Source organism: Arachis hypogaea, chromosome 13 (genome assembly GCF_003086295.3).
Source record: "Arachis hypogaea cultivar Tifrunner chromosome 13, arahy.Tifrunner.gnm2.J5K5, whole genome shotgun sequence".
NCBI lineage: Eukaryota > Viridiplantae > Streptophyta > Magnoliopsida > Fabales > Fabaceae > Arachis > Arachis hypogaea.
In genome coordinates this window covers 52,082,360-52,097,475 of record NC_092048.1, presented here as the reverse complement: position 1 = coordinate 52,097,475, position 15,116 = coordinate 52,082,360, and the positions used below count along the sequence as shown (strand labels likewise).

The 15,116-nt window shown below is 34.1% G+C and overlaps 1 protein-coding gene and 1 non-coding gene across 2 annotated transcripts; both read right to left on the bottom strand.

Moving 5' to 3' along the window:
• Positions 1-663: 663 nt before the first annotated feature.
• On the bottom strand, positions 664-5,108 carry LOC112738361 (probable polygalacturonase). Its single transcript, XM_072211966.1, has 5 exons — positions 4,370-5,108; positions 3,189-3,309; positions 2,218-2,465; positions 1,683-1,837; positions 664-1,611 (listed from the first exon to the last, which is right to left on the bottom strand). Exons 1-5 carry the CDS (start codon positions 4,841-4,843, stop codon positions 1,074-1,076), a joined length of 1,536 nt encoding a protein of 511 aa, XP_072068067.1. The 5' UTR covers positions 4,844-5,108; the 3' UTR covers positions 664-1,073.
• An 8,405-nt stretch (positions 5,109-13,513) lies between these two features.
• Positions 13,514-13,621, bottom strand: LOC112739861 (small nucleolar RNA R71). The gene has a single exon (XR_003170796.1). It is a non-coding gene; the product is annotated as a small nucleolar RNA R71 (small nucleolar RNA).
• Positions 13,622-15,116: the final 1,495 nt, after the last annotated feature.

Here is a 15,116-nt window from a genome sequence, read left to right as displayed (position 1 = left end):
CACCATAGAACCAGCCATGATTTCTTCTCTTTTTTTCGGAGAGAATGTTCCTCTAGTTTTCTTTTGTTCTTTCCATGATGAATCTTAGCTCTTTCTTTCAATGTCTTCTTTATATCTATATTGAGCAATTTTTTGTCTAGAATCCAGTAATTTTATTAATATGTGAACTTTGTTGGTAAATAAAATGGCTTAAACAATATATGTATTTATATATAAATATATAATAATTAATTTAATGATTGATTGTTTGTATGTATAAAATATTTTTATTTTTTATAATACTTAAAGTGTATTAATATAATTTTTAACTATTATGATAAAATTGAAGGGTTATAACTATTTCATAAACACTAGTTAAAATATGAAAAAGCATAAGGTACCAATATACTATTTGTCAACTTATTATCAATAATAATTAATTATTATAAGGAGACACGTGTATAAAGGAATATATACGAAAGATACATCTATAAAGACACTTTTATTAGACACATACATAAAAAATACACTTTTATTAAACACATCTATAAAGATACTTTCACTAAACAAAGTTGGTAGAATCCTTGTTGGTTAGGTAAAAAAATTGTTAAAATATTCGAAACAAACACAATTCTTTCTCTATATGCGCTCACTTGTGTATGCATCAAGGTCAAGGCCACAAAATTAAAACGAAAACTTAGCTTGTAATAAATCCTTAAAAATAGGAAGGCCGCTTATACAAGTATCTGAATGTTTCCACTATGTACAATTCATCATCTAAGAAAACTTGCACAAAACTGACTAATATAAACACAAATTGAAGCCTAATTAGGGATGCATTTAGGTTGCAGTCTTTAACGACAATTGCAGCCACATTGCCACAAAATTGCAATTACAATGTCTTGCACAATTGCATTGCAGTCACATCAGTTGTAATTTTCGCATTTTTCTGCAATCAGAATAATTCGAAGTGAACCAAAACCTCAACCACAGCTTTAGAGGGCTATACTCATACAGATTCATACGACGCATAAGATAGAGAGATCCAATTATGGCATCGACGCACAAGAAGTCAACAAGCATGCAAAAAGGCCTCATATTTGGTAATCTATATCTGTGACATTCCATGATACAGCATGCTTAACTAGCTGCCCTTGTTCATTGTACTGATCAAAGTTCTCACAAGGGGCAGGGAAGATAGTCCCTATTACTTGACCACGAACAAAGGCACACTGGAAGATATGTTTCTTCTTCTTCACCCTCTTCGAAATTAATCCGACAAACATGTCCTTAAAAGTCACATTTGTAACAGGAATGTCCTGGCTGCCTTGAATCCGTACCGGCACTCGTACTGCCTGGCCCCGGACGCCCGTGAAGCTTATGTCCTCGAGAAGAGGAAGCGCTTTCGGGTCGTATCCGGCGTCAGGGTGTTGGTTGTAGTCTGTTTTGACGACAATTCCAACTCTGCAATTCTCAAAGGTCAGATTCTTGTAAGATATTTGGCGCACGAAGCCGCCTCTTCCCGGCGCTGTCTTGATCCGAATAGCACGCCTGGATTTCCATACAAGGATGTTCTCCACCGTCACGTTCGATACACCGCCGGACATTTCGCTGCCGATTGAGATGCCGGCACTGTCGCATTTTGTACAAACCACAGTTAAGTTAGTTGATGCTGAAGAAAGATGGATGAGTTAGGGAGTTACCTAACATTAGATCGAACAACAAGGTTTCGGATTACTATATTCTTTGAAGGCTTTCCATAAGCAATTCCATACTGATCCCACCCACTTTTTATGGCAATTGCATCATCTCCCACGCTTATGTAACAGTTCTCTATCAACATATCTTCACATGAATCTGTTCTATCATACAAACCAATGTTTATTGTGAATAATAATTTTCAATATAAAAGGACAGATAGTATAATATCAATCTAAAATATAGGAATCCACAGCCCTCATGGCACATTTCCGGAAATATAATACCAATTCCTACCTGCGTACCTAGTTTCAAATTCCCCGTCTTGCTTAACAAATCCTTTCGAAAAGAGTAGTCATATTGGCTTTCTAGTAACTATAACCAATTTTTTTAAAAATTACTTTATTTATATTAAATTCTAGACTCTAAATTATAAATCATTAACGCTGCACTTTAAATTACAAATTATGAACTCTAAAATTAGCTAATATTGACTAGCTAAAAGTTAATTCTATGTATTCATAGAAGAAGATACTTTCCAGGATCAATGCCATCAGTATTTGGTGCACGATACACAGGAGCCAAAATTGTAAGGTTTTTTATTGTAACATTCTTGCAATCGTATGGATGAAGTGTCCAAAAAGGAGAGTCACGCAAAGTAATGTTAGTTATAAGAATGTCACTAGACCATAAGATCTGAACCAGTGGACCCCTTGTGTGGTTCAGAACCTTCTGCAGATATTTTGTCCACCATGTTTGTCCCTGTCCATTTATGGTACCATTATGCCCTGTAAAAATCATATAAATTTTTGATAAATTAATTAAATATATTTAATACTATGCTATTATGTATTCTTCTTAGCCTGATCATGGCTGTTCCTAACTAATTTGGAACAAATTGGTAATGTTGAGTTTAATTACCCTTTTTATTTTTTTGTCATGGTTGAGTTTAATTACCCGAGAACCGTGTTTGATTATCCTATTGCTGATAAACAGATCCAAAGGACTTCCGGTCTATCAAAGAATTTTCGCTAACAATCTTACTTTGGAATTTGTTTTAGTGAAAAATTTGGAATTCCTTTAGTAAAGAGTAAAACTGGATGAAGAATAGGAACGGAATTCATGTGAAATAGTGTGGGAACAATTATTTTCACTAAATTTTAAAAAGTTCTTTAATAGTATATAACAATAATATTTATTTATTCTCAATATGTTATTAAACTTGTCACATTACATTAGATTATTATAAAAATTATTTTATCGTCATGTTATATATATATTTTTTTTACTGTCAAAATTTTTTAAATCTGTCATTGCCCTTTTTAATTAAATTTATAAAGAATATGTGCATTACACCTCCTAAAGGTAATCACATATTCACATTATATCATAATATTACCAAAATTTTATAGATAGTAATCTGAATTAACAGTTAATTATCTTATTAAGTAATGGGTCAAGCATGTCAAAATTTTTATGCAGAGGAGAATGGAATGGAGAAAGATTCTGACCTGTTATGACAACATCAGTAAGATTTTGGCCATGGATCAAGCTGGTGTAACGAGGGCCAGGATGCTCCCTTCCATATCCATATGAAGGCAATGCAGGCACCAGTGGCCAGTACTTTTCATCCTATAATAATGGTAAGCTAAATTTCTTGATCATGGGAAGGTTGAAGAGTGAAAGCTTACTTAAATGATTTGTCAATTACAAAGGTAGAATTATGAGATATTAGAGATCAATAACAATATGTATCATAATGCATAATCAAATAAATGACCAACTTGAATCATAGTAAAATGTTTTGAGTTTAAAAAATAGGAGGCGGGGTTATTTGAAATATATGAAATTGGATTTCAATTAAAAAAAAATCAAGGAGGAAACAAAGAGCTTAAGAATTGGATTGGGGTTATATTAATAAAATGAAAAGTAATGACAAAAGTGTATTATTTATCTTATATCATACGGTAAAAATAGACGTGATGACAGCATATATTTAGTAATAATAAAAATGTAAATTGAACGATATGAGATATAAATTATAAAGTGACCCAATTTTTTTCCCTAAAAAAGTAGTTATTTCCCAAAATAAAAATAAAATTGACTAATTTTTATATGAACCATGTTATATGAATATAAAAAATAATCAATAATTAAGTACCATATAAAAATACATATTTGATTATAAATTCTATAATATAGTTGATTATTCCATTTTAAACGTTTGATTATGGCAACTAATTTAGTTAGTAATATTGTGTTTATAAAATATTTTTAGTAAAATAAATACAAGTCACTTTACCATGTGTAATTAACCTCCACTTCATTGCTTTAACTCTTAATTTCTATCCTTAAAATCATGTTTGGTATACACAAACACCTAAATTTCTAGTGTAACAAATCAATACAAATTCACAAGCGAAACAACAAAGAAACTAAAATAAAGATTACTATATAGTCAATATTAGTTTAAAATCCAAACAACAAAGTTGTCCCATAAGATATATATAGTCCACTACACGAATCATGTCAAGAATTCAAACTAAAACAAGCACAAGAAGGAATTAGATCTGTTAGATTGTTCAATTAAATATATATGTTCAGTGAAATAAATTAAATCATTTAATGATTCATATATCATCTTATTTGATGGAAGTAACCAGCAAGAAATTAATAAGAAGGAAAAAGGAACCTGAACTCCAAGAATGACAGCATCTTGATGAAGAAAAAGAGTGATATGACTGGTGAGATTAAAAGGTGCAGTGAGCCACCTACCAGGCGGCACATTCAGCTGCCCACCACCCTTCTCACCCAACTTAGAAATCTCTGAAACCGCCCTCTCAAACGCCTTAGTGTTCATCGTAACGCCATCGCCAACGCCACCGAAATCCACTAAGCTGAAGCCCGCGGGCCTCAGCTTAGGATACAACAATGAACTTTCACTCTTCTTAAGAGACTCACCGCCACCGTGCAACACCACCAACCCACTAACGGCATCCCTCTGCCACAGGAAGGCGGAGGTGAACGCCGCCAGCCATAGGAGTGTAAAGAGGGTCTTGTGTGAGGATATGATTGCTTGGAACCAACGCTTCAAATCCAAGACGGCTTGGGTTTCGAACCAATCATGTTTTGTTGTTGATGTTGTTGTTGTGTTTTCTTCCACCATCGTTCAAAACACAAGCGCAACGAAAAATAGAAGCAAATTAAATAACCAACGTATAAGAATTAATAACAACTACTACCCTTTTAGCAAAAGAAGTGGTACGGATGTATGTGGGGTGGTTTAAGAACGTGGAGTTATCAGTTCTTACGTGGGGGCTTTTGGATTTTGGAGGGAACTGATGATAAGTTTTGTTTTTTTTGTTCCTGTTTTTGTTCTTTTTTTTTTTTTTTTAATTTTTCTTTCAATGCGGATGGAGAAAGGTAGTGGTCAAAGTTGGGTGATGATAATAGAGTTGGAGTGTATTCTAAGGGAGGAACAGCGTACACTTTGATGGGAACTGAATCTGAAAGGGGTTTAATTTCCTAAGGACAATGATGGAGCAACTAATAGGTTTGGGGTTTGGAAAATTTGTTGAAGGCCAGGCTTAGATATTAGTTTGCTTAATTTGGTGATAATCATGTTCATCATCCAAATATTGTACCATGTTTGATGTTGGTAGGTGAACTATATTATATATACCAATAGTTAACTTTGTAGTTAACCTAAATAAAAAAATTAAATTAAGTTTTTTCTTATTGATGAAGAGAATTAAATGAAATTATCAGCATACATATTATTTAAAAAAATTAATCATCAAAACTTTCTTATTATATTTATAGACATTATAATGTTATTAGATATGAGAGAAAAAATGAAACTCAGTTACAAGTTAGAAAGTTTGAAATACTAAGAACTCCGTGATTTTAAAATCATGTTTAGGTGAGCTACATCTTTTAGAGGATTGTACCAAAAAAAAAAAAAAAAAACACTAGTTGTTCTTTAACTTTTAATCTTTAATCAATTTTTTAATTTAAATAATATTATTTAATTAAATTTTAATTAACTAAATTCTCAATAGAGTATATAATTTAGCTAGCTAAATAATTAACTTACAATTCAACTGCATCATGTTGGAGTTGTTCTTCAGTTATTATGTTGTTTGTTTTGCCTTCTTTGCAACTTGTTCATCTTAGTACAATTTTACTTTCATTATTATTCATCAAATGCATTTCTATGGGGACTGGATAAAAATTTATCCAACATTCATGGAAGTGGGTACCAAAATAAGCAGAAAAAGGAGTTTTCTCGTAGCTTAGTTTTTTTTTTTTTCGTAGGTTAGTTCATCAAATTCATTTATGTCACATATTAATTATTTATTTTATTTTATTTTCGAGACAAAATAAAAGCTTGCCGTGAGGTGAGCACCACCAGAACCACTCCTCCTCGCTAAATATATAGTTGTTGCGTAATAAAAGAGGGTTTTCATATTCCGATCCTAACAAATTATACCTATTGTGAAAATCACATACGTACATACAAATTTATGTTAAATTTTGTATTCTATTTTTATTCTTAACCTTTTTGTTTTAAAAGATGTATAACATTCTTCATTCCCTGTGAACAGTGCAATTACAAGATTTTCATTTTATAAATATTTAATGTATTAATAAGTACTATGTATCTATTAATTTATCTTTTAATTAATTAAATGATTAACTACTAATTCAGTACCTAAAAGATTTAGTCGCTAATAAAAAAGGTTCCTAAAAGATATTATCGGTGTATCACCCTACCATACTTAATTTTATGCTTAAGTCATAAGACTAAGATAGTAAGATATTATGACCTCTAAAAATAAAAATATATATAATAATAGAGAAAGAGATACTTAACTAGCAGCCTTGAAAAACGGGTAAAACAAAATCGCAAAATTCAAAAGCGCAACCCTCAGAAAACGTGGTTACTTGCGTGAGAAGAAAACTAAAGTTCAATAACATATATGTACAGATGATACGAGTAGAGGGCCAAGAACACAACATAACTAGCTCCTAACTCAGCTTGCGAAGCCAAGGCTGGCCGGAGAACATATACGTAGATATATATACATAATAATAACCCAAAAGAACATGTTCAAAACCCTAATTCTCCATAAAACCTCTAAGAGGTACATAAACAAAGTATTCTTACATACAAGAGGAGAAACTATACATATATATACATCAAAATAACAAAAAGAGACCCAAAGTAAACCACTTCGCCGCAAAACCTTCAGATGCCTATTGAGGAGCCGCTTGACCTGCATCTAAAAATAACAACACAGTATGGGGTGAGAACCGGAGGTTCTCAGCATGGTAAAGGTGTCACACATGTAATATATAAGGTCTTGGAAATGCCAAATGCAATCCTAGAACTCCAACATACAATTATAAAACTTGATTTCTAAGCAGAAGTCATAAAAAGGGGTAAATGATCTAAGTATCCTAAACTTACTTACTTACTTTAAACTCTAGCATTAACACCAAACCAATCTACCTTTTCTCTGATCCCCCATCATCCATGAATCAGCTGGAACAAACAAACAAATAGTTTCACACACAAGTAGGAAACAGGTAGTACAAGTAGCAAATATAGCAGTTAGCAGGGTATATATTCAGTTAGGCAATCCCAAATGATGCATAGCAGACAAAACAAACAAATGCACATGATGCATGCCTGCCCTATGGCTGTTGATATCAACTGTCAGTTACGTAGCCATCCCGACATGTTCTCAAGCTCAAAAATAGACCATGAGAAAAATCCCCAAGCTAACATGGGAAAAGAATGCCCCAAGCTCAATAATATCCACGAGACAAATCCCAAGCTGACATGGAAGAAGAGACAACACCCCAAGCTGACATGGAGAAGGCTATACCCAAGCTGAATATTATCCCTGGGACGAATCTCATGTTGACATGGGAGAAACAACATCCCAAGTTTAATAGTAACCACAGGAAAAAAAATCTCGGCTGACATGGGGCAACACCCCAAACTCAATATATTCAATAATTTCTCATAATTATCATTTTCATTCTCGATATTAATTCAGGTCTCAATCTCGTCATTCTCCATTTCACTCAACTCATTGATCATACATTTTTATTATTCTTGACTAATTGATATCATCAAGTCTCAATTTCTTACATTACTCTCTTCCTTCATCTTATCAAATCAAATACTATCTTCTCCAACTATTAGTTATCTTTCTTCATCTTTAAGTTACCACCGTTTAACTTTAAATGTGTCCTAGAGATAACTTACACACTTTTACTTACCTACGTTCATGCATACAGTCAAATTTAGACATACCCTTTGGATCTAAATCAAAGTTTTACCGCCCTTGGATTAGAATTGAATTTGATAACAAATTCAATAAAAATCTGCTTCTGCACTTAACAAGATTCAGAAAAATACAACAAGCAGCTCTGTTTTTGCAAAATCTATAACAAATTCAATTCTAATCCGTTACTCGTATATTTTGGTGAGGATACACTTTATACCCCTAAGTTTTAGAAAAAATAAGTTTTAGGTTCATAGCACTTCGTTTGGCTAATTAAATGTCAATTGGAATTGCTGTCCTGTTTCTAGTAATTTGTTCTGAATTTTTTGCGCATAGCCCAACTTCCAAGAGACATAACTAACTCTACAAAGTAGCTATGAACATGAAATTGATACTCAATTAAAGTAGACTCACAAATATTCAACATTCCTTTGGAAGCAACTCAAAATTCCATTTAAATCAAAAGTTATAGCGTCTGGAAGTTCGTATTGCAGAACCAGAAAACCAGAAAATTCTGCAGCAACCACTAAACTTAAAAAAATCATATCTTCCAAACCACTTAGCCAAATTTCATGAAATTTTTATAAGGTAATCTTGACTTATAGGAATTTGTTAGAACAATGAGTTGGTTCGAAAATCATGCCCAGATTATTCTCAGTTTTCGTTTTAAGTTTCTGTCCAAATAGTTTAGAAATTTCTGCAGCAAGACTTCTCAATTTCACTAACCAAATTTAGTTCTCTAGGTTTCCAACTTATACTAATCCACCATTCTTCTTATTCATCACCTTATCTAATTAAATTATATCACAACCCTATCCCGAAACCTCAGTTCCATGTACCTATAAAAAATCACCATGATTTATATCATACAAGCTCACTTTAAAGCATTAAAGTTCTGCACTTCTTTTAACAATAATAAACCAACCAATCAACAGAATTTCAGCAACAACAACAATCTTATTAACTCATCACCACAACGTTAATCAAAATAACCATACCAACAATTCCAGATAAACACCACTCAATCTCAACCATATCATTAATTTGCCATAATCATCAATCCTTCATCCATCCTCATTATACTAACATACATACATACATACATACATACATACATACATATATATATATATATATATATATATATATATATATATATATATATATATATATGTAATTTAACATAAAGACTAATAATTTAACACAATTAATCGTTTCAACTTATCCTATAGTGCTCTAGCCCAAGTTTTCACAAGACCTTACATATTAAACACGCGAAATTTAAACCATACCTTGGCCGATTACTATATTTAGTCCAAGGCAGCCCCCAAGTCACCACACAGCCCCTCAAGCTCAGAGAAATCAGCCGCAAGCTTAGCTTCAATCACCACCAAGCTTCTAAATGCCCACAATTCAACTCCAATGCATATATATCTACTTAATTCACTCCTAAGACACATGTACACTTTAATTTCAGATTTCACATAATAAATTCAAGATTTGGCTAGGATTTGGGTCATCCTTATTGATGAGCGGATAATTTATACGCTTTTTGGCATTGTTTTTAGTATATTTTTAGTAGAATCTAGTTACTTTTAGGGATGTTTTTAATAGATTTTATGTTAAATTCACATTTCTGGACTTTACTATGATTTTGTGTGTTTTTCTGTGATTTCAGGTATTTTCTGGCTGAAATTGAGGGACCTGAGCAAAAATCAGATTCAGAGGTTGAAGAAGGACTGCTGATGCTGTCGGATTCTGACCTCCCTGCACTCAAAGTGGATTTTCTGGAGCTACAGAACTCAAAATGGCGCGCTTTCAATTGTGTTGGAAAGTAGACATTCAGGGCTTTCCAGCAATATATAATAGTCCATACTTTGCCCAAGTTTAGACGACGCAAACTGGCGTTCAATGCCAGCTCTCTGCCCAATTCTGGAGTTCAGCGCCCGAAATGGATCAAAAACCAGAGTTGAACGCCAGAAATGGATCCAAAGCTGGCGTTCAACTCCACAAATAGCCTCTGCACGTGGAAAGTTAAAGCTCAGCCCAAGTACACACCAAGTGGGCCCCGGAAGTGGATTTATGCATCAATTACTTATTTCTGTAAACCTTAGTGACTAGTTTATTATAAATAGGACCTTTTGCTATTGTATTAGACATCTTTGGTCTCAGTTTTAATCCATTGTTCATCTTAGGAGACTATTGATCACGTTTTAGGGGGCTGGCCATCTCGGCCATGCCTGAACCTTTCACTTATGTATTTTCACGGTAGAGTTTCTACACTCCATAGATTAAGGTGTGGAGCTCTGCTGTTCCTCAAAGATTAATGCAAAGTACTACTGTTTCCTATTCAATTCATCTTATTTCGCTTCTAAGATATTCATTCGTACTTCAATCTGAATGTGATGAACGTGACAATCATCATCATTCCCTATGAACGCGTGCCTGACAACCACTTCCGTTCTACCTTCGACTGAATGAGTATCTCTTAGATCTCTTAATCAGAATCTTCGTGGCGTAAGCTAGAATGATGGCGGCATTCAAGAGAATCCGGAAAGTCTAAACCTTGTCTGTGGTATTCCGAGTAGGATTCAATGAATGAATGACTGTGACGAGCTCCAAACTCGCGATTGCAGGGCGTTAGTGACAGACGCAAAAGGATAGTAAATCCTATTCCAGCATGATCGAGAACGGACAGATGAATAGCCGTGCCATGACAGAGTGCGTTGACCATTTTCACTGAGAGGATAAGATGAAGCCATTGACAAGGGTGATGCCTCCAGACGATTTGCCGTGCCGTGACAGGGCATTGGATCATTTTCCCGAGAGATGACCGAAAGTAGCCATTGACAGTGGTGATGTATCACATAAAGCCAGCCATGGAAAGGAGTAAGACTGATTGGATGAAGATAGCAGGAAAGCAGAGGTTCAGAGGAACAAAAGCATCTCCATTCGCTTATCTGAAATTCCTACCAATGAATTACATAAGTATTTCTATCCCTATTTTATTATTTTGGCATCATGTTTTTGGCGCCATTTCCAGGGAAAGAAAGAGCAATGAACTTTACATAATTAAAGTGTAATCACGATTCCGTGTACCAAGTTTTTGGCGCCGTTGCCGGGGATTGTTCGAGTATGGACAACTGACGGTTCATCCTGTTGCTCAGATTAGGTAATTTTCTTTTTGTTTTGTTTTCAAAAAAATTTTTCAAAAATTTCTCCTTTGTTTTCGAAAAAAAATTTTTTATAAAAATGTTTTCAAAAATAAATTATTCTATGGCTTCAAAACTTTTAAGAATGAATTCTAGAGTTTCATGGTAACATGTTGAATCCTATCCGGCTGTAAAGCCATACCCAAACTGCTTTGGGATTGGCCTTCAACTAATCACCTCAGTGGAGTCATGCCCAATCCTTCTGGATAGGGTATGTCAGGCGTGTCATGTCTGAGTTACATACTAAAGCTTGGCTGGCTATTAAGCCATGCCTGACCCTTTGATTGGAGCTTTAGAGCATAAAGATTCCTGGAATTCATATTAAAAATTTTGGAATCCTTATTTTTGTTTTTCAAATAATTTTCGAAAAAAATACAAAAAAATTTAGAAAATCATAAAAATCAAAAATAATTTTTGTGTTCTTGTTTGAGTCTTGAGTCATGTTATAAGTTTGGTATCAATTGTATGTGCATCTTGCATTTTTCGAAAATTCTCATGCATTCATAGTGTTCTTCATGATCTTCAAGTTGTTCTTGGTAAGTCTTCTTGTTTGATCTTTGCATTTGCATGTTTTGTGTCTTTTCTTGTTTTTCATATGCATTCTTGAATTCTTAGTGTCTAAGCATTAAAAAATTCTAAGTTTGGTGTCTTGCATGTTTTCTTTGCATTAAAAATTTTTCAAAATTGTGTCTATGATGTTCATCTTGACATTCATAGTGTTCTTGGTGTTCATCTTGACATTCATAGCATTCTTGCATGCATCACATGTTTTGATCTAAAAATTTCATGCATTGCATCTCTTTAGTGTTTTTCTCTCTCATCATAAAAATTTCAAAAATAAAAAAAATATCTTTCCATTTTTCTTCTCATCAAATTCGAAAATTAGATTTGACTTTTTTCAAAAAATTTTAAAATCAAGTTGTTTTTATGAGTTAAATCAAATTTTCATTTTAAAAAAATCTTATCTTTTTCAAAATCTTTTTCAAAAATCAAATCTTTTTTATTTTTCTTAGTTATTTTCGAAAATTACAAAAATATTTTTCAAAAATCTTTTCTTAATTTTGTCTCATAATTTTCGAAAATAACATCATCAATTAATGTTTTGATTCAAAAATTTCAAGTTTGTTACTTGCTTGTTAAGAAAGATTCAAACTTTAAGTTCTAGAATCATATCTTGTGATTTCTTGTGAATCAAGTCATTAATTGTGACTTTTAAAAAAATCAAATCTTTTTCAAAACTAATTTCAATCATATCTTTTCAAAAATATCTTCTCATCTTATCTTTTTCAAAAATATGATTTCAAAATATCTTTTCTAACTTCCTAACTTCTTATCTTTTCAAAATTTGTTTCAACTAACTAACTAACTCTTTGTTTGTTTCTTATCTTTTTCAAAACCACCTAACTAACTCTCTCTCTCTCTCTAATTTTCGAAAATATCCTCCCCTTTTTCAAAAATTTTTTTAATTAACTAATTATTTTAACTTTTGATTTTAAAAAAATTTTCGAAAAAAAAAATTACTAACCTTTTTCAAAAACTATTTTCGAAAATCACTAACTCTTTTTTCAAAAAATAATTTTCGAAAATTCTCCCTCTCCCATCTTATTCTATTTATTTATTCATCTACTAACATCTCATCTTACATCTCAACCCTCCTCACAGTTGTGTTTCTTCCATTATATTACATTCTTTGTCTCCCCCTCTTCTTCTACTCACACAGGGATCCCTATACTGTGGTATAAAGGATCCATATTATTATTATTATTTTTTCTGTGCCCTCTTCTTTGTCATATGAGCAGGAGCAAGGACAAGAACATTCTTGTTGAAGCAGATCCAGAACCTGAAAGGACTCTGAAGAAAAAATTAAGAGAAGCTAAATTACAACAATCCAGAGATAACCTTTCAGAAATTTTCGAACAGGAAGAGGAGATGGCAGCCGAAAATAATAATAATGCAAGGAGGATGCTTGGTGACTTTACTGCACCTAATTCCAATTTACATGGAAGAAGCATCTCCATTCCTGCCATTGGAGCAAACAACTTTGAGCTGAAACCTCAATTAGTTTCTCTGATGCAGCAGAACTGCAAGTTTCATGGACTTCCATCTGAAGATCCTTTTCAGTTCTTAACTGAATTCTTGCAGACCTGTGATACTGTTAAGACTAATGGAGTAGATCCTGAAGTCTACAGGCTCATGGTTTTCCCTTTTGCTGTAAGAGACAGAGCTAGAGTGTGGTTGGATTCTCAACCCAAGGATAGCCTGAACTCTTGGGATAAGCTGGTCAAGGCTTTCTTAGCCAAGTTCTTTCCTCCTCAAAAGCTGAGCAAGCTTAGAGTGGATGTTCAAACCTTCAGACAGAAAGAAGGTGAATCCCTCTATGAAGCTTGGGAGAGATACAAAGGACTGACCAAAAAGTGTCCTTCTGACATGCTTTCAGAATGGACCATCCTGGATATATTCTATGATGGTCTGTCTGAGTTATCTAAGATGTCATTGGATACCTCTGCAGGTGGATCCATTCACCTGAAGAAAATGCCTGCAGAAGCTCAAGAACTCATTGACATGGTTGCAAATAACCAGTTCATGTACACTTCTGAAAGGAATCCTGTGAATAATGGGACGCCTATGAAGAAGGGAGTTCTTGAAGTTGATACTCTGAATGCCATATTGGCTCAGAATAAAATATTGACTCAGCAAGTCAATATGATTTCTCAGAGTCTGAATGGAATGCAAGCTGCATCCAACAGTACTCAAGAGGCTTCTTATGAAGAAGAAGCTTATGATCCTGAGAACCCTGCAATAGCAGAGGTGAATTACTTAGGTGAACCTTATGGAAACACCTATAACTCATCATGGAGAAATCATCCAAATTTCTCATGGAAGGATCAAAAGCTTCAACAAGGCTTTAATAATGGTGGAAGAAACAGGTTTAGCAATAGCAAGCCTTTTCCATCATCCACTCAGCAACAGACAGAGAATTCTGAGCAGAATCTATCTAACTTAGCAAATTTAGTCTCTGATCTATCTAAGGCCACTGAGAGTTTCATGAATGAAACAAGGTCTTCCATTAGAAATTTGGAAGCACAAGTGGGCCAGCTGAGTAAAAGGATCACTGAAATCCCTCCCAGTACTCTCCCTAGCAATACAGAAGAGAATCCAAAAGGAGAGTGCAAGGCCATTGACATAAGCAAAATGGCCGAACCCAAAGAGGGAGAGGAGGACGTGAATCCCAAGGAGGAAGACCTCCTAGGACGTCCAGTGACCAATAAGGAGCTTCCCTCTGAGGAACCAAAGGACTCTGAGGCTCATCTAGAGACCACAGAGATTCCATTGAACCTCTTTATGCCCTTCATGAGCTCTGATGAGTATTCCTCTTCTGAAGAGAATGAGGATGTTACTGAAGAGCAAACTGCCAAGTTTCTTGGTGCAATCATGAAGCTGAATGCCAAATTATTTGGTAATGAGACTTGGGAAGATGAACCTCCCTTGTTCATCAATGAACTAAGTGATCTGGATCAACTGACATTGCCTCAGAAGAGACAGGATCCTGGAAAGTTCATAATACCCTTTACCACAGGCACCATAATCTTTAAGGCTCTGTGTGACCTTGGTTCAGGAATAAACCTCATGCCCCTCTCTGTAATAGAGAAACTGGGAATCTATGGGGTGCAAGCTGCTAAAATCTCATTAGAGATGGCAGACAATTCAAGAAAACAGGCATATGGACAAGTAGAGGATGTGTTAGTAAAGGTTGAAGACCTTTACATCCCTGCTAATTTCATAGTCCTGGATACTGGGAAGGAAGAGGATGAATCCATCATCCTAGGAAGACCTTTCCTAGCCACAGCAAGAGCTGTGATTAATGTGGACAGAGGAGAATTGATCCTTTAATTGAATGAGGACAACCTTGTGTTTACAACTCAAGGAT

Coding starts and splice junctions, on each gene's coding strand:
- LOC112738361 (XM_072211966.1), bottom strand. CDS start 4,843: ATGGTGGAAGAAAACACAACAACAACATCAACAACAAAACATGATTGG. Junction 3,310..4,369: donor CTGTCATTCTTGGAGTTCAG/GTTCCTTTTTCC, acceptor CCATTATTATAG/GATGAAAAGTACTGGCCACT. Junction 2,466..3,188: donor TACTGATGTTGTCATAACAG/GTCAGAATCTTT, acceptor TGATTTTTACAG/GGCATAATGGTACCATAAAT.